General features: G+C 39.0%; 1 protein-coding gene across 7 annotated transcripts in view; it reads right to left on the bottom strand.

The window, feature by feature from the left end:
• The window catches only part of SH3KBP1 (SH3 domain containing kinase binding protein 1), a 285503-nt gene that overhangs the window by 125713 nt on the left and 141016 nt on the right, over nucleotides 1–18774 (bottom strand). For 6 of the 7 annotated variants that reach the window (XM_053307972.1, XM_053307968.1, XM_053307970.1 and 3 more), the window contains 2 exons: nucleotides 16056–16182; nucleotides 12877–12951 (listed from right to left, as the gene is read on the bottom strand). In XM_053307972.1, the coding sequence (XP_053163947.1) occupies nucleotides 12877–12951; nucleotides 16056–16182 (202 nt within the window). The remainder of the gene's footprint in view (nucleotides 1–12876; nucleotides 12952–16055; nucleotides 16183–18774) is intronic. The other variant, XM_053307969.1, reaches the window with a different exon arrangement.

Raw genomic sequence — 18774 nt, 5'->3', positions numbered from 1 at the left:
CCACATGCTTCACTGACATTTTAAAACGTTTTAATGTCATTTATTTTATTGAAAAGATTTTTACGCAGCCCTTCCACTAATAGTATTCAAGACTTTCATACAAACTTGACAGAATAGAAAACGTTAGTTTGGGAGAAGGAATGCTTTCATCTAGTGCCTATAGTAATGTTAGCATAAGGTTAATATGTTTGGATTGGGGTGCTACAGCAGAGAAGGCATTCTTTCCGGTGGCCACCATTCTAACTGGTGGAGCGCCCTGAGCAGGGCATCAGTTGGCAATCTCAGTATACAGGCCAGTATGAAAGACCAGTTATGGTTTATGGCTGAAACAAAAAAGAGCAAACATTAGTGGCGGGGAGGGGTGTCGTGCTGAGCACCATCAAGGTTACCTTCTTTCATACCACTATATATGAAGCAACACACACTACTACTACTAGCTCCAGTAGGTGGCAATTCTCAAGATGAAAGAAACTACTTCTGAACAACAGCTGTGCAATGAGAATGAAGAAGAAAAATCAAAAAATCAAATTAAGTGCCAGGTCAGGTTCTATATCACTCCACCCCACAATGGTATTTGTAGTAGCAGTTACGCAATCAAAATTAAATCTAAGGAACAAACAGAAAGCTAGATATCAGTTAATCAAATATGCAGTCAAATAAGCTGTGTAACACTATCTCTGTCAACACATTTAATTATATCCCTCTCTAGCTAAGGCAATCTTGTTACACATCCACATCCCTGTGCAGGAATAAAATACATTTAAACAGACAACCAGATTGGCATTACCAGTCTTAGTGAAAAAGGCTAGTGCATATAGATTAGCTAAGAGAGGAAACTAATTTTCCCCACAAAGCACTGAACATCTTCATGGATAATCTCTACCTTGTAGTAATGGTCTCATACCAAATATTTCTCTGTCAAGCAAACTCAAGATGTGTTGTCAGATCATTCAGTTCCAAAAGGTATACAGAAATATAGACAGAGCAATCATCAGAAAGAAATAGTGTGAGAAATTCTGAAAATTAAAACGTAAGTAGTCCGCAACCTAACACCACAATATTAATCTAACAAACCTGTGTTGTGCCAACTACAGCACTCTAGTAAATAATTCTGGACTGCAACAAACTCTGGTTGGGACTGTACTTAATTTCATTAGCATATGGAGAGATCTGAAATTTATGAAATGTAATAAGCACTGTTAACATCCATGTGTGTTCCAACAGGATTTGCTTATGTAGTAAAAGGTGCTAGGAGATGTTTCATATTAGAGTCTACTAACTGGGCCACAACCAACTTCTTCCACACTTTACCATAGCTCTGGCAATAGATTTCAAAGTGACACTATAAAAAGCAAATATTAACTTTTCTTCTTGCCCAACTCCCTACTGAGTTTTCCAGAAACAAGTACCCTCCCAAATCATATCAGTTATTTTGCAATTTCTACTCTAGAATGCAACAGACACTTCAGAATTAATACACTATCAATAATCTCCTCCAGATTTATGTTGGCATCAGTCCAGAATCTGCAATACAAAGAGATACTAAGACAGAATAGTGATAAGCTGAATTAATCTTTTAAATTTTACCAGTGTTTACTTTCAGTTCCATTTAAAATATAGAAAGCAGTGGTTTTTATTAAGTAATTTTTATTAAGTAATAAAAAGAAACACAATAGATATACAGATTATTTCCATGCTTTGAAAATAAGTTCTGCTGGAGAGATCAGTATTATATTACTACTTGTATTCAGCGACATGCTTCATTTGGGGTTTACTTTCTCTTATTTCATCTGGGAGTGGACAGGAAGCCAGCATAACATTTGAGTGGTGTGTCATGATAAGTAATGTGAAGGGTTTTGGCAGAAGACTTGTCGACAGAGGTGACGGGACTGAGGTGAAGTGTGTGTTGCTAATTCTCTGACTGGCACGTTTTCCCCTTTAGGTGCTTACTTCCCAAATTATGTTTCCATTCCAAACTACTCAATTTTTACATTTTGTTTCTGAATTTAATTCCTCCTTCTTCAGTTCCACTTGTGTTTTGTACTAAATACAAATTTTGATGCAGGTCTGTGTGTATTCCTCTGTTCCCTGTTCTTCCTAATCCTTTCCCTTGTCCAGCAAATGATGAAAGATAACCTTTCATTCTTGGGGTTCCCTGAGCTGCCCTCTAACTTGGGATGAATGCCATGTTGCCAAATCAAGGGCGATCACCAATACTCCTGTCTACATCCCCCCTCCCCGCACTTCTTTATCTCATTCTGTTCTCAACTCCTCCTGCCAAATGCTTTCTGCCTCCTGCCAGTCTCCTTCTGTTCTTTCCTCTCACACTCTACTGCTCCTGAAACCACCAGCTATCACTCTCTTCCCACAAACCTGCCCCTTATGGGGCACATGCTTTGTGAAGCCACGAGGTAACTGGAATGTCCTTCCAGAGCCTGCAGTTCTTTTGCATGCCTAGCAGTTTGCCAGTGTGTGTCTCATACATGCTTAACTCTGTAAGCTATTAGCCTGTTATACCCAAGATGCTGCAAGCATTCCCTTGCTGTGTCCATTATCTCCATCTCTTTTGTGCCAGGATACCTTGTGCTACTCATAATGTGCAGCGGTAGCAGAGCAGGGATAGCGGCAAGAGCTCCTCTTGCCTCCCCAACTAGGTTAAGTTGGCAGGCACACAGGACGCTACTCGGGGCCAGCATGCTGAAAGGCATTGCAGGTGGGTCTTGCGAGAAGGTGGTGAAAGAGTCCCTACCCAACCTGCATTCCACCCCAAATGAGGTGATCGGGGCTGATTTCAGGCTTCTGAGCATGTGTGCTTTAAAAGTTTAATTTAAAAAGAAGAAGCAGCAGCGAGAGAAAGCTTGTCCCAAATGGGATGAGCATTTCCCTGCTGGAAGTAGGGACATCCTGCACAGTGAGGGACACTTGGCAACCCTAAGACAAACACCCTGTCCCCACACACCACTCCTGCTGCCTTCTTCAATAACAGACTGGCCATATGAAACCATGCTGATGCTGCCTGCCTGGAAAAGACTGGCCACTGCAACTTCAGGCTGATGGACCATGAAGCTTCAAGAAGCTGGCCCATGTGCCCTCCCCAAACAGTGTGTTTCTGTGTACTAAAGCAACAGGCATACACTGGCCCATCAGTGTTCCCTCTAACAGGGATTCCCAGATGTTGTTGACTACAACTCCCATAATCCCTAAGCAAAAACCACTGCAGCTGGGATTCTGGGAGTTGTAGTCAACATTCGGGAATCCCTGTTAGATGGAACACTGTGTCCCATTCTCCAGACTTTGTTGACTACTTTTATTAAAAAAGGTGCCCTTCGAACACTGGATTATACAGGCTTTAAAAAACTTTTTCTTTCACTCTCTCATACCCTCACATGCAAGTTTCACTTCTCATAGGGCAAGCACCACTATCCAGAGAATTTGAGGACCTGGGATGACTGCTATTTCCCAGAATCTGTGTCTTTCTGAAATGTATGTCTGTTACCTACCAGTCATTTCCCTATAGATCGGGAGCTATTGAAGAGTCAACAGCCACTATTCAGGAATGAGAAAGCATCAGAGAACCAACTTGAGGTGGTTATTCCAGTACATAACAATGGGAAACTTTATATTTTTAAAAAACCCTAAAACTGAAATAAAACTAAAAAAAACATTTTTTTTAAAAAAATGCAAAACTACACTAAAATGCTATCTCCTGCATCACCCTACTCCTAACTCTAAATATTATAGTCCGACAAATGAGCAAAACCCATTCACTTTCCTAAGAGAAATTAAGGAGTGCTCCTCCGCTTCTAGGCTGGTTGGGAGCTGTGGAGAAGATTGGAGGACTCCTCATGAAGGCAGCAGCTTAGCCCTCCTATGCTGCAGGAACCGGAGCAGTGTGGTCAGAGCCGGGCTTGATGATTGGGAGCCAATGAGAAGCAAGGGAAACTGCTGCCTCTTCCTTAAGCATGCAGACTATGTTGTCTCCTGCTGTTGGACCCTCCTCCACTCCTTATTTTAAGCACACACCCACCCTGGACCAGTTCATCTCATAGCCTAATGCCCAATTCTGAGGGCGGGGGGAAAGTTGCATGCATTTTATAAAGCGGAAGAAATATTAACTAATGTGTCTACAGTACAATGCAAAAGAGTATCAAAGCACAAAGTCCTATAACATTACTGATGGATGTATCTATCTTTTTGGGATATATTCTTCCAAGAGATTATATTGTCCAATTTTCCCCCCATTTTCTTTCAGTTATATTGACTTCCTTTGCGTAATGACTCTTGTATATGCCAAAAAAGCTTGCCCTCTACACACTTTGGCAACAAATCATGCAGGATAAAAGGGGAATGAGCATCTCCTGTGCCATGGGACAACATGCAGTAAGCAGCAAGAATATCAGGGCCCTCTTCTGCATGGCTGTGAAACTTTCAATATGGATGCAGGCAGCTGTTACCATTCTCAAACTGTAGCAAAGTATAATTACATTTGTAAGTGTGCATGTGCTACTTCTGTCTGGTGCCTTCCTTCCTTCCTTGTTTTGGTTTCCCTTGTACTTATAAGTGTATGTTGCTTACTTCAGAGGAGGTACAATATAAACAATGAAGTTCCTCATAATACTGAAAGTTTTCCCTTATAAGTACAAATCATTTTTTGTGATTTAGAGACTGGCTTTTATCTTCCTTTTACTCCTCCACCCCAAGCTGTGCATCATTTATATTCCTAGCTTCTGTCTAATTTTTAATCAGCACAACTGTCCTTTGCACATGTGTTTATCATGTTTTTCACATTTATACTGTATTACTGGAGTGTGGGAAGCTATTCAGAAATGCATGTTTGGAATGATTATAGTAAATGGCAAAGCCATCCATATTTTCCTTTATTATACTTTGTACATAAAATGCGGTACTTTTTATCAGCTTCTGAAAAATTACATTTAATGAGTATTTTACAATTAACGTCAGAATAGCAAATGCATCTAGATACCCCTCCACAAAATCTAGAAAAGTCAGTTGCTGCTGGATATATCTTGAAGTAGTCATGATAATAATCTATCTATCTATGGGTCAGATCATAGCAAATCACAATATCCCTGGTGGTTCTAGAAATACTTGGATAAATCTTAAGAGCAACCACAACAGCATTTTTTGGGTCTGTTTTCTCCAAGCTCATTCCTACACTTATTTATTTAGCCCTTTCAAAAATGGCTCAGGTTAAAAACAAATTTACCTGAAAATCAAACGTTTCAGTAATGGGTACATAAACTGGAGTGCAATGCATAGGAATACAACATATATTTAGCTATATAGTATGGGAGCATGCCCAATGCCATGGGATTTTTGTAATGAAAGCAAACCACCTACACAGTTCTCCTCAAAATACTGCAAAGAATAAGAAAAAACATACTGGCAGTCTGAGAATCTGCTCTGACTGCCATGCTGATCTGTGAAAGTTGTTAATAATTAAACAATAGATAATAAACATTTTGCATAAGTGACTTGTATAAGTTTTGTATAAGGGTTTTTGTTTTTTTTACAAAAATAAACTACCTAACACCTAATTAATATTACCGCAAAAGAAAAATGTTCATAATTAAAAGGTTTTTTGCACTTTGGCACATCACATTATGTGTGTATTTATTTGCTTCTTCCTCGAGATCCTCATCGTCATCTTCCTCTAGCTCCTCGTCCTCTAGATCTTGATTCTCCATCATGTCACAAGCATCCTCTTGGTTATGTGTATTTTGAGATGCACAGGAACATGTCACAGCAGATCAATCCTGCTTTATGACAGTTGCATCTTCCTCCCTGACATCTGGAGATAGTGCATCCACACTTCACCAATTGCAGTACAGCCTTTGGAGCTGGGAGTTGATCCGATTCAAATTGCTTTGAGATTCAGATTTCTCCTATTATTTTCCCCAGCTTCCTAGCTTCCATTAAAAACAAAAACAAAACAAAACAAAACAAAAACACACACAGCTAAGCTCTAGCCCTTGTAGGAGTGGAGTTCTGGAGCAAAATGTGTGGTCATTATTTTTCAAGTGTTTGGATTCTATGGAGTATAATAAATTTTTCTCAATGAATCCTTATGCGGATTCATTACATACTTTCATTTCTTCTATTCATTTTGACTGTCTTTGGACAGTGCCAACTGTCAACTGCCATGTCCCAACTAAACCCCCCTCCCATCCACAAGGCAGTGGGGTACTACTTAGTTTATGTTCTAGGAATTTTTTCAAGTGTTTAGACTCTTTGGTGTCTAATAATCTTTCCTCAATGAAACCCTATGAGGATTCATGACACACCAAAGAATGTAAATACCTCAAAAAATCATAAAATATAAACGGAGTATCCAGTGGCTTGGGGGTAGTTGGCACATGGGATGCCACTAATTCCCCACCCCCACCTGCAAAGCAGTGGGGTCAAAATGAATAACAGAAGAAATGAAGGTGTGTAATGAAGTCACCAAAGAATCTAAACACATCAAAAATTCCTAAAAAAATAAAAAAATAAAAAATAAAATAAACTGAGTACCCCAGTGTGTGTGTGTGTGTGGGGGGGGTGTAGTTGACAGGTGGCACTTGCCAATCACAGTCAAAATGAACAGAAGAAATGAGAGCATATAATGAATCCTCATAGGGATTCATTATGAGGAAAAGTTATTATATACCAAAAAATCCAAACACTTGAAAAACAGTGACTGCACATTTTGCTCCATAATTCCACTTCTACAAGAGCCAGAGCTTAGCTTTCTAATAAATAAATAAATAAATAAATGAAAGAAAGAAAGAAAGCAAGAAAGCTGGGGATCCACATTAGGGTTAGGATAGAGCAACTTCAAATCCCCATTATTTCCTATGGTGGAAATATGCAAAATTAGTAATAACTAAAATAAACAATTAAAAATCAATCAAGTGCCCCACTGGCATAAATTTGGGTGGTAGGTGGAACCCATGGAGACCTACCCACCACCCAAATGTGATGCCCCCAAGACCTTTATAAATGGTCCAAATAGATCTGAATCCAAATCAAATCAAATCAAAATTGAATCTGGGGTGATTGGGGGCAGATTTGGACACAAAACAAATCAGGGGTGATTCGATTGGGGCACAAATTGAATTGACAAAAATCAATTTGTGCACAATCCTAATATGTAGTTCTCCAGGTAGGAGTACAATATTATCCAAATGCTTTCTAGCCATTTGGAGGTGATTTGCTGGCTTGTAGAGATCCATGTCTAGTGTGATGACTGTTCTACAGTAAGGACCTACAACTTTTGCATTGATACCCTGTGCCTGCATGAGTAGTCAGGAATTTCTTCCACTCATGTGCAGATGCTGCAATTAATGTTGGTGTACCAACTTGTGTTTTGGGGAGTCCATGTGCTAACAGTGAGTTGTATCCAGACCATGTGGGAATGCTGCATTTGCTAGAGTCCATTACTTTATCTTCATCACCTACTCCACTGTTTTTGCCTGTACAAGGAATGCTGATTACATTCAGTTTGTGAGATCTAACCACTGACTGTCCCATAAGCCAGGTAATGTCTGCAAGAGAGGATTCTAGTAATTGTGGTTGGGAGTATTCTTTTAAATTGGATGAGATGTATACCAAACGTTGCTTTTGCTGATGCTTTATAACAATCCAAAAATTTAGTTATTGTACTGGGGAGTTTCTTCAGTGAGCAGTTTTGATTTCTCCTTGTTAGCTGAGTTATTGGTGCCTCATCTTCAGCCTCACATCTCTGATATATAGCTATTGCTGTTCCATGAAGTGTTCATTTACCATCAGGAGTATCTTCAGTGAAATCAATATTGTCTATTGCAAAGAATATGAACCTTCCTTCAACTACATCAGGAGGCAAATAGATGCCATCATTCTTTCAACAACAGTTGTAGCTATCTGTGTTCAAGTCTTAAAATCCTGTTATAGACAACACATGAACCAAACTAATGCATCATGTTGAGAAGCTTCTTGCTCTGAAAAGCTTGGAGAACTGCTATTGCAATTCCCAGTTGTGAGGCATTTCATGGGTAGTCCTTTGAGTCTGTGATTTCTTGTTTCGGACCTAATCCTAGAACAGAAACAAAGACACTGCAGTCTGAGCTAAACTGCTGGTTGATTTCATAGTCTTTCCCCCCCTGTGGATAGGCTTGTGTTTGGTCCTTTGAGAACCCAATGGAATAAGCTATACAATTCACTTGTAACAGTGTGATCTGTAACTTCTGTGAACCAGAAAATACTCATCTCTCTGCTTTGGTAATAAGTTTTTGTAGAATCTTAGCAGCATCATAGAGTATTGTCATGCCGTCATTTCCGTCAGTGTTGCTCTCTCCTGATAAATGAATTGTAGCATTTCTTAAAATTCTGATAGAAACACGTTCTGATTCATTCACTTGTTTTAGTTTATGGAGTTCTACACTTGGTATATCATGCTGCATACGTTGCTTTATTTTGGCGGGGCTGTGATAGCTGTCTACACTATTTGCCATAAGGATTCTTGTGTATTGCTCTTGAAGATGAGCCATGGTGATGGCAAGCCATATTTCCATCCAACAATGTATTCTCAAGCAGACTAAGGAATTAAATTCCAGCTGCCACCTCATTTGCCTTGCTTGTTTTTTTGTGGGTTGAGTGCTGAGCGATTGACATTTGTTACGTGTTGCCCAGCACCGTTTGTGGTATTTGATAGTATCTGATGTACAAAGCTTGACAAGCAGTTTCTCATTTCCACTTCTTTCAACTACATCTTTAAGTGACTGACCAGCATTTTCTGTAGCAACTAAATGCAAAGGGTTCTTGTAATCCTGTCCATTCTCACAAAAGAAACACAATTCCCTTTTGTAAGGTGATAATCGAGATCGAGTGAAGGTACTGCTTGACAGTATTGGGTCTTCCTCAGTATTTAGTTTTATCTTTTTTTCATATTGTTCTTTGGCATGATTGAGCATTTTGGTATGAACAGTCTCTTAATAACATTTTCTATGCCACAAACATCCTTTTGCTTGAAGATCTTGCTATGTGACATCACCAAGGCGCCAACTAATCTCATACTGAGTATGCTCCTTGATAAAGCTCAGTATTTTTTCATAGGATATAGCAACAGTCTTCTCCTCCAGTCCCTCATTTCTCTTTCTCTGACAGATGATACAGAGCGAGTAACTGTCATATTTCACTACTTTAGCTCCATGTACATCAGGGTGGGAAACGCCTTCCACTGTTAATTAATGAACAGTTTCAACATTTAAGTGGCTCTGAGGATCTGAAACACACACCACGAATTGAAAACTATACTAAAGCAAACTTGAACACGTCAAAAACAACCTCAAACCCTTAACTAGGGAAATGTCATGATCAGCTGGTTTCCGCAACACGCAACTCCCCCCAAAACCAATGATAATGTTGAATTACATTTTTATGTTATAAAGGGAGTTAAATAATTGCCTAACTGTGGTTAATTACCTTGTCTGTTGGTTTAACAGACATGAATATTGCTTTTACATTATAAAATACATAAAAAATTAACTTTCTACTTTGAGGGATTATAAAACCCTCCTACCTACCTCCCACCCCAAATGCAAAGACAAAGAAGGTGAATGAATGAAAAGAGGATTTGAGGGTATGGAGTAGATCTGAGCAAAGAAGAGGAGTCTGGATATAAATGCATGGGATGGGGAGGGGAGGGAAATAGAAAGTGAAACCAAAAGTGAACAGAACATATTCATGCAGTCCTGAGGAAACATTTTCTGAGTATATCCTCCACTGTAGCAGGGAAAAACCTATCATGACAGCAGACAGTATCAGAGACACCATTTGGGAATTTTAAAATGAAGTTCCTGTAGCCAACTCTTGTGGGTAAGAAAGGCATGTGTGTGAAATTCAAACAATGCAACAAAATAATTTTTAACAAATTTTTAACCTTTCCCCAAAACTCCCATTGGATCCTATGGGTGTTTGGGGGAATGTTTAAAAGTTTTAAGTAAAACTGCATGCTTCCTGTTTCTTTTGTGGGTTGGGTGGTAGATAGTACACACCATGCCCTACCACACAACAAACTTTGGTAGCTCTAGGAGTTACCCATGGAGAACAATGGGGTGTTTCAAGTTTCCCCTTGTTCCCTATGGCTGGAACAAGCTGCACTCTCAGAGTGAACAGCACAAAAGTCTGACATTGTAAATTTGCAATGCATCTTGCAACCCTGCCTTGAAAATCACTGCAGAAGCACACAACAAAAGGGAATCTGCCCTTCCCAATACAGAACACACTTTTCAAACACAGTCCAAATATTGCCGAAGAAGAATCACTGATCCAGAATCCCCTGCCCGGCACAGTGGCACATGTTGCTCTCTCACACATTATTATGACACCTTGGGTTCCTTCCTAACATTGCAGCAGATGCCACCACAGCTTCCTTCCTTAGCAGCAAGCATTGCCATAAGCTCAACTAGAGCAACTTCAGCCACATTTTGACTGAGTACACCTTGCAATGCAGATTGCAGAGCAGAGCAGTGAGTGAAGCAAATGATAGAACAGACATGTGGCTCATCACAGCAATCACCAAGAAATCTCTCTCTCTCTCTCTCTCTCTCTCTCACACACACACACACACACACACACACACACACACACACACACACCTACCTGCCACTGTCTATCTCTCACCACAACACTATGTACAAACAAAAACAAACCACAACTCAAGGCTCTGCCTTTTGCCAATCTGAGATGCAGCAAAACCAGATAGTTATAAAAGCAATAGCAGCATATTATACTCAGTGCTGAGAAAAGAAAACTACAAAATCAAACCTTCTCTCCTCTCCTGATGTATCCTCTTCAGGCACAGTATAAGGGCTCTCTCTGCCTCCCAGTCCCTTTGAATACATTTTGAAATTCCCTCCTTTTGTGTTTCCTGACCCTCCTCCCTCCCCCCAGCCAATTGGGGGCACAGACAGTTGACCATGACAACACTTGATTTGTATGCTGCTAACAAGCCAAACAAGAAGCAAGGAGAGCACAAGCGAATTGGAAGCCAGTGTCAGAAAAACAATCAGCAAAGGAAAAACAGACCTCCAAAATGGCAGCCAGAATATTGAAACGTTTTGATTGAAATGGGGTTAATTTGTTCTGAGCTTGAAACAGGCCCTTTATTTAAAGGCTGAAATTTAAAGGGGTAAACTTTATTTAAAGGGTGGGAAAAGGGATCAAAATGCCCCCTTTTGAGTTGAAACATTTCAGCGCCGCAATGTTCTGCACATCCCTAAGTGCTTAACCCTACTTGTTGTTTGTGTTGTTTGTTTGTTTGATTGATTTCTATACCGCCCTTCCAAAAAATGGCTCAGGGCGGTTTACACAGAGAAATAATAACAAATAGATAATAAATAAGATGGATCCCTGTCCCCAAAGGGCTCACAATCTAAAAACAAAAAACAAGACAGACCTCAGCAACAGTCACTGGAGGTATTGTGCTGGGGGTGGAGAAGGCCAGTTACTTGATTGAAATGGGAAACTTCCATCCATTGATTCCCCCCCACCCCCATAACCTCTCGGCCCATTTGCTGTTCCCTTGCAAACTGCTAAATGCACATATAAAACCTCAATTGAAAAAAGGGGGAAAGTGGTAAGCAAGTGAAGGGTAAGAGTATTCTCACCTGTTTCTCTGTCACTGCCTTCCAATTTTGTTTGAGGGCCAGTGTTGTGTCGTGTTGAGAGTGACGCAGTACAACTAGGGAGATCAGAGTTTGAATCCATGCTCAGCCATGAAGCTCTCTGACTAACTTTGGGTCAATTACCACCCCTCATCCTAACCAATTTCTCATGGGGTTGTTGAGAGCAGAAAAAGAAAGTAGCCCATTAAAACCACTCTGTATACGCAGTTTTCTGTGCTACTTCTCATTTAGGGATTTTGGCAGAGCTGGTTCTGGGAACATGGGTTTATGCCAAAGATTTATATCCTTGAAACAATTCTGTCCAAACTTCTAGATATGAAATGGCCTAGAAAACCAATTATACTTGTATCTGCTATACTGGCAGGTATACTCTGTCTTCTTTGTTAACAAATAGATGTGGAGTTCATTATTATCATCACCCTATTAAAAAAAAATCGATGTGTGGTCTTGAACAAATTGATTATTTATTTATTTAACATATTTTTATACTGCCCAAAACGTACGTCTCTGGGTGGTTTACAACCAGATAAAAACAAAGATAAAATGTTAGTTAAAACCAAAAAATCAAAATAAAACAAAATTTAAAACACAGCAATTTAAATACAATTTTAAAAAACAATATTCTAAAAACATTAAAACAATTAAAACAATATCAGTTAAAAGACTGGTTGAACGGAACAATGTTTAAATTTTCCCCATCATGGTGATTTAATACAAAGAACATATGAAGTTCCCTTCTATCAAGTCAACCTATTGCTGCATCTAGCCCCGTACTGTCCCATCCAACCGACAGCAGCTCTCCAAGATCTCAGGCAGAGATCATTCCCAGCCATGCAACTTAAGCTCCTTTTAGCTGGAGACATGGAGAAGTGTGGCATTCTGCATGCAAAGCATGTGCTCTATCACTAATCAATAGCACATCACCAGCAGTTTGGTCACCATCAAAACTGTTCAGTAGAATTCCATGCCTTTGTGTTTCCCAACACTGTACAGACATGTACACCCATGCTGAAAGGCAATAGTATTCTCAATGCAGTGCAGTGGAATCATCAGCAAACCAAACCAACTTTAGCTCACAGACAGACAAATACTCACGCCGAATAGCCAAGACTGAGTGCAATAGATGGACATTATTTAGTAGCAGATGAATTGCACATGATCAAGGAACAAACTTAGCTTAGCATTCCTTTATTTTTTTTAATTAACTCACTGTTATAGCGTCTGTAGCTGTCAATCTTTGTTGGTGCCATTTTATACAGAATTGTCCCTTGAAAGGCAGACTTTCCTGACAGCAGAATGAAAGAAAAGGAAAGCAACACAAAAAAGGAGGTAGGAGAAATCGAATAATGGCAAAAGAAAGGAAAGGAATAGTTTTTAATTTCTGTTTTGCATTGAAAGTTTGATTAACAAAATGAGACTTTCAAGAGAAGAAGTGTAGTTGATGCAGTCCTTTGTATGCATGTCAGAAAGGTAGTGCTTACAACAGTGCGAAGGATTAAGTCATAACATGAACTGTACAGTGTGCATCATTTCCTGTAACCTCTAATGTCCAATCAATTACAGATGCTGGCGGGGGGCAGGGGGATACATGTACATATTTCTCCTCTGTGTATGACATAAGATTCCTTTTTTAAAGTCCTGGTACATTTTCTGCTTATCTTTTATTCTACTACTCAATGAACACATTTTAAACCAATTAACTTCATAATGCACTAACATAATGCATCCTTCTTTTACTCACCAACTAAGATTAACTACATAGTGTGATGCTATGTGAAGAAATGTGAAGAAAAGAAATGTGAAGATTTCAGTTATAGACTGAAAAATGAGATACTTAAACAAGATTTTAAAGCTATTTTTCTTTAAAGCAATGGCTTATTTCTTGTAAACATTTTTTAAAAAATCTTGTTTCAAACACAATGTTGTTATCTTTCTAGAGATCTTTTTCTTCAGGTATGTATGGGCTTCTGGGTAAAAGAGACACAGTGGCCCCCAACCTGAGCAAGAGACCAGTTCCTCCTTGTGAGAGCACTGTTTGCATCACTTCAGTGATGCTTAATTACTTTCTATGCTGGCCTTCCAAGTGCCAAGTGAAGGGGTGTGTGTGTGTGTGTGTGTGTGTGTGTGTGTGTGTGTGTGTGTGTGTGAGAGAGAGAGAGAGAGAGAGAGAGAGAGAATATATGTGTGTGTGTGTGTGTGTGTTTAAGTATCTGTAAGTACACCCCTACCTTTGAAGTATTTAGGTACACATACCTAAGAGCTTCCCTTGTTGAAAGTAAAGAAGTTCCTCAAAAGATGAAGATATAATGTGACAAGGCAGAACCAAGTACAAAAAAGGAATGTTGGTATTTAAATAGAGCAGCCAACAATGATTCCATGAGGAATCCTTTCTGCCAGACAGATTGGTCTGTGGGCAATATGAGAGCAGGGCCATGTAACAGTCTGCAACAGGGCCCGAGATAACATAGTGGTTGCTAACTGAGGCTGAAACAATATATTGTGATATGAATATGGCTAGAGCTGAAAACACCCCTTCTTTCCTCTCTCTGTGTACATCTGCTACAACTTACATTATCAAAACATGATGCATCTCCCTACCCACTGTCAGCCAATAACGTGGTCACAAAGAAACACAATGTCATGATCTTAGGACATGAGTAAGCTGCATTATCACCTTAAATGGCGCAGCAGGGAAATACTTGACAAACAAGCAGAAGGTTGCCGGTTCGTATGCCTGCTGCTACTAAATCAGGCAGCAGCGATCTAGGAAGATGCTGAAAGGAAGATGCTCCTCATACTGCATGGGAGGAGGCAATGGTAAACCCCCACTGTATTCTACCAAAGAAAACCACAGGGCTCTGTGGGCGCCAGGAGTCGAAATTGACTTGACGGCACACTTTATAAAAGCTGTATTAGCTATTATAGTAGGGCAGAGAAGAGTAGTTTTTGTAGAGTCTAGTTCTCACCTGAGCTAATCCTTCAGGAAGCTCAAAGGAGTTGTTTAAATCAAGGCAATACTTTTCAAGTCCAGATTTAGATTTATCTTGCAATAATATCACAAAGGATAATCAACATTATAAACCACTGTGCAATTTTTGTACAATACAACAAAGCAATATTTATAACAATACATAGAAGATAACAAAAATTGTTATTTTTGCTTTAAAATGGGATCAAGCTATTTTGCCTCCAACTCAAAAAGAGAGGCTTGCATATTTTACTTCTGAACTGAAAAATTAACCCTTAACCAAAATCAGATTGAAAATCTGTCACCATGAAAGTACTACATTATATGACTCTGCATGTCATTTAGTATTACAATTGATAGTAGAGTAATTTGGTCTGTGGGAATGCAAATCCTTAAAGCTACTGCAAAAATTCAACTGCAATAGAAAATAGTATCTGAACTGTAATTTCAATTCCACTAAATATAGTTTACAATGTGTGTTGACCATTCATTCTGGTAATAAAAAAGCAATCTGAGGAAAGCAGCAGCAAGCATAAAACTTTTCAAACACAGTTGGCACGGACAATAGTACTGAAGCAAGCAGATAAGTAGAGAGACCAGCAATAACAGGCTTAAAGAGCCTTTTGGTCGTTTCTTCCAAAGATTAATGGATGTGAAAGGGGTCTGCAGAACTTCCTAAGGAAGATGAACTGCGATTGCCCCAAACAATAAATTGCGACTCCATTAAAACTGTTGCTAAAATAATTCCATTCACTGTACAGGTGTTTTGCCAAGTCTGATCACTTGACAGAGACAGAAGTCCTTACAATATGAATAAATATTGTCACAAAAGTTCAAATTTTTTAATCTATGGACAGACCAAAGCAATTTTAACACACCAAAGAGAAAAGCAGAGCCAGTGCAAGTATAACACTTGGCACAGTTCTAGTAACCGGGAGCAGGTGGGGACACAGGATCATGTGCTCTCTTCTTCACATTTTGAACCTAGTTTCCTGAATAAGTGTTTAGGGGAGCCCAAAGGGGAGATACAATCCAAGAGGTAGATGGAAAGCCAAACCATGGTTAAGAGAGATGGGGTAATTAAAAAAGCAGAAAGAACATGGGCAGGTAGGGAAAGGGTAATTAAAAAAGCAGAAAGAACATGGGCAGGTAGGGAAAGGGTAATTAAAAAAGCAGAAAGAACATGGGCAGGTAGGGAAATACACAATTGGGGAACCTGCTCACAATTGCTAAGCCATAGTGAACATTATATCTGTACCACCCCACACTGTTCACTCCACAATGTTTACCAGATAGTTAGCTTTTTCCACTTCATATATGATGCAGTGGATGATTCAAAACAGGAAATGCCGTGTTGTCAATAAGAAACAAACAAATCAACTAAAGCTAAAATAATAGGACACTGAATACTTAATCCTTACTTGGTTTTATTAGTTGCTCCTCTAGGACAGTTCCAGCATCATCACAATCAGAGAGCTCCTTTATGAAGTTAGAAGGAAACATGCCAGTCTTCCCATTGAGAACTCCTTCCCACCAGCCCTCTTCCACCTATGTAGACAAAAAACAAACATATGCACAATATATTCAAAAGTTCAAACCTACATATGAAAAGTTTGGGAAATGGTTTTAGCAATGCTTACATACACAGACCTTTTATTGGCTTTTCATAGATAATAGACAAATCCTTTTAGATTGCCTATAAAATCTGTGAGTGGGTGAAACCACTTTAGGATTATTGTGCTACAACCAATCCATTAGGATACAGACTAGCAGTTTGAAGTGCAGCATTATCAATATGGTGAAGAGCACTGATAGCATCACAGAAGAATTATCTAAGTCGAATTTGCTAGGTCTGTCTCCAATGGAATTGAATTGTTTCTGGGCTGAAATGTAAGTTTAATCAATACTTAAAGAAAGTCAAATGACCATATTACTTCAATTACGCTGTAGTGCACAACAATTTATATATTTCCTATTCTTTTATATACAATATGATACTGTGTGGCTTAAATATATGCAGCTGAACATAGTGGCTGATATCTTCACAAACTGAGTGTACATGTTAGGAGGGTCTGTGGTGATGTGCTGAGAGTCCTCGTGCAACTTCCCCAGTCCTCCTGTACTCATGCAGCTGCGCAAGAGAACTACTACTTCCAAGCACTTACGCTCCAGAAGTGTTCTGTAAGAGTGGAAACATGTCACTGAACAGCACTCAGTAGTATTAACCTTCTTGTGCAACAGTGTGAGTGCAGGAAGATGGTTCGTGGCGCATCTCCATAGACCCTCCTAATGTGCATGTTCTGTTAGTCAGGATGTCAGATACTGAATCAACAAGACAAACGATTTACATTGGAAGAAGCACTATATGAATTATAACAGTAATAGAAAATAAATGTGTGCCACATCAAATGATTAAGTTCCTCCTATGCAAATATATTCCATGTGGAATGACAGCGTCTAAATACCAAATGCCCTTGGGTTATAATGTGACAGCAGAAAATGACTCATCCTCTATACCAGCTAAGGATTTCTTTGACATTTTAATAATTTCCATCCATCAGACATTGCCTATCCACAGAAAACTGACAGAAGAGGACAGATTCAGTATGTCAAAGATCAGTCTCTAACATGGGTCCAACCTACCTCTTTCCAGCAAAAGGAAATGAAAAATTATGAAAAAATCTTTTTTTGAAAACTGTACAAGACTGAACAAACAAAGCAAAGTTTAAAAAAAAAAACAAAACAGCAAATGTATTACATAACATTGGTTGAGCATATTATGTTTAAAAAGACATTGACAAATCATTTCAATTTGGGAATAGCTGAGTGATTTTTTACTTCTAGCTTTGAATTAAGTACACTTACTCAAAGTTCTTGAATTTAAAAATTTCATAAACTCATTGATTACAAAATATATCCACTGGCATACAGTGCAGCAAAATGAAGCAGTGCAGGTGGGGCTTAACTGCCCACATTTCACTGCATTTTATGTCAATGACAGTTTGTCTGCAATACAGTTAAACCAATATACAAGTCAAGGCAGGTATATATTTAGTACACATGTGTGCATGCACACAGAGCACCTTTTCATAGAGCAATTATTTTGAAGGAAGGAAGAAGAAATACAAGATAAGGGCATAGAAAGATAACCATTTGACTTCCTTACATACAGTAACAAAAATGCTAGTATTACTATATTCCATTCAGTGATTATTTTTTATTTATTTATTTTTGTTTATTGTTAAATTTTTATACTGCCTTTCATTAAAATAATCTCAACGTGGTTAGCATCAGCATACTACTGATGCTAAACCAACAATAAATAGCAGCAACAGGCTATAACAGAAGGTTCACTCCCCATTTCCAAGCACTAAAGCCTGAACTTTCTTATTTCACTTACATGAGTACAACTCTGATCCAACTGGCTGCCATGGGAAGCAAGCCACCAAGCACTGCTACTAGGCAAATGCCATTCATTTCAACAGATTGAGCTCCTGGTTATCAGAAAGTAGAAATGAAACTACTAAAACTTTCAAAGTCCAGCCACCCCAGACCATTAATTAATATGTTAATCCCCTCAGCCAGTCCAGCTGCTGCATCAAGGTTTCTTATTTCTTCCTTTGAAACATAAGCCACTCTGATTCACACTAGTTACACCCCCTGCTTGTTTAATCTTAATAGGCATTTATTTTCTTAATTCATTATTCATGTTGTTGAATACAATTAATGTAGGCAGCATATCAACTCAATTATTCATCTATAAATTAGAAAGCACAGTGCTATAATTTTTATATTTCCAGCATAAATAGAAGTATCAAAGAGGAAGTCCTTCTAGAACAATGTTTTAGTATGTTCTGACAAATTATTATTCTTCATCTAAACATCTGAAAATCCACAGACAACATATCTCCCCTGTTGACCAAGCACAAATCTTTGGCTTTATCTTGGATTCCCCCCCTTCATTTGCTCCAGGGCTCAGTCTGTCACCATGTCAAGCTAGTCCTTGTATGACATAGCAAAGACACATCTATTCCTCTCTGTCCCTCTGGTGAAAATGCTAGTTTGCGCTCTGGTCATCTGCTGTCTTGACTATCGCAACCTTCTTTTCTTTGGCCAAGCACTGTTACACCTCACCCTCTC

This window comes from Hemicordylus capensis, chromosome 3 (assembly GCF_027244095.1).
Source record: "Hemicordylus capensis ecotype Gifberg chromosome 3, rHemCap1.1.pri, whole genome shotgun sequence".
Classification (NCBI taxonomy): Eukaryota; Metazoa; Chordata; class Lepidosauria; order Squamata; family Cordylidae; genus Hemicordylus; species Hemicordylus capensis.
This window is presented reverse-complemented; position numbering and strand designations above follow the sequence as displayed.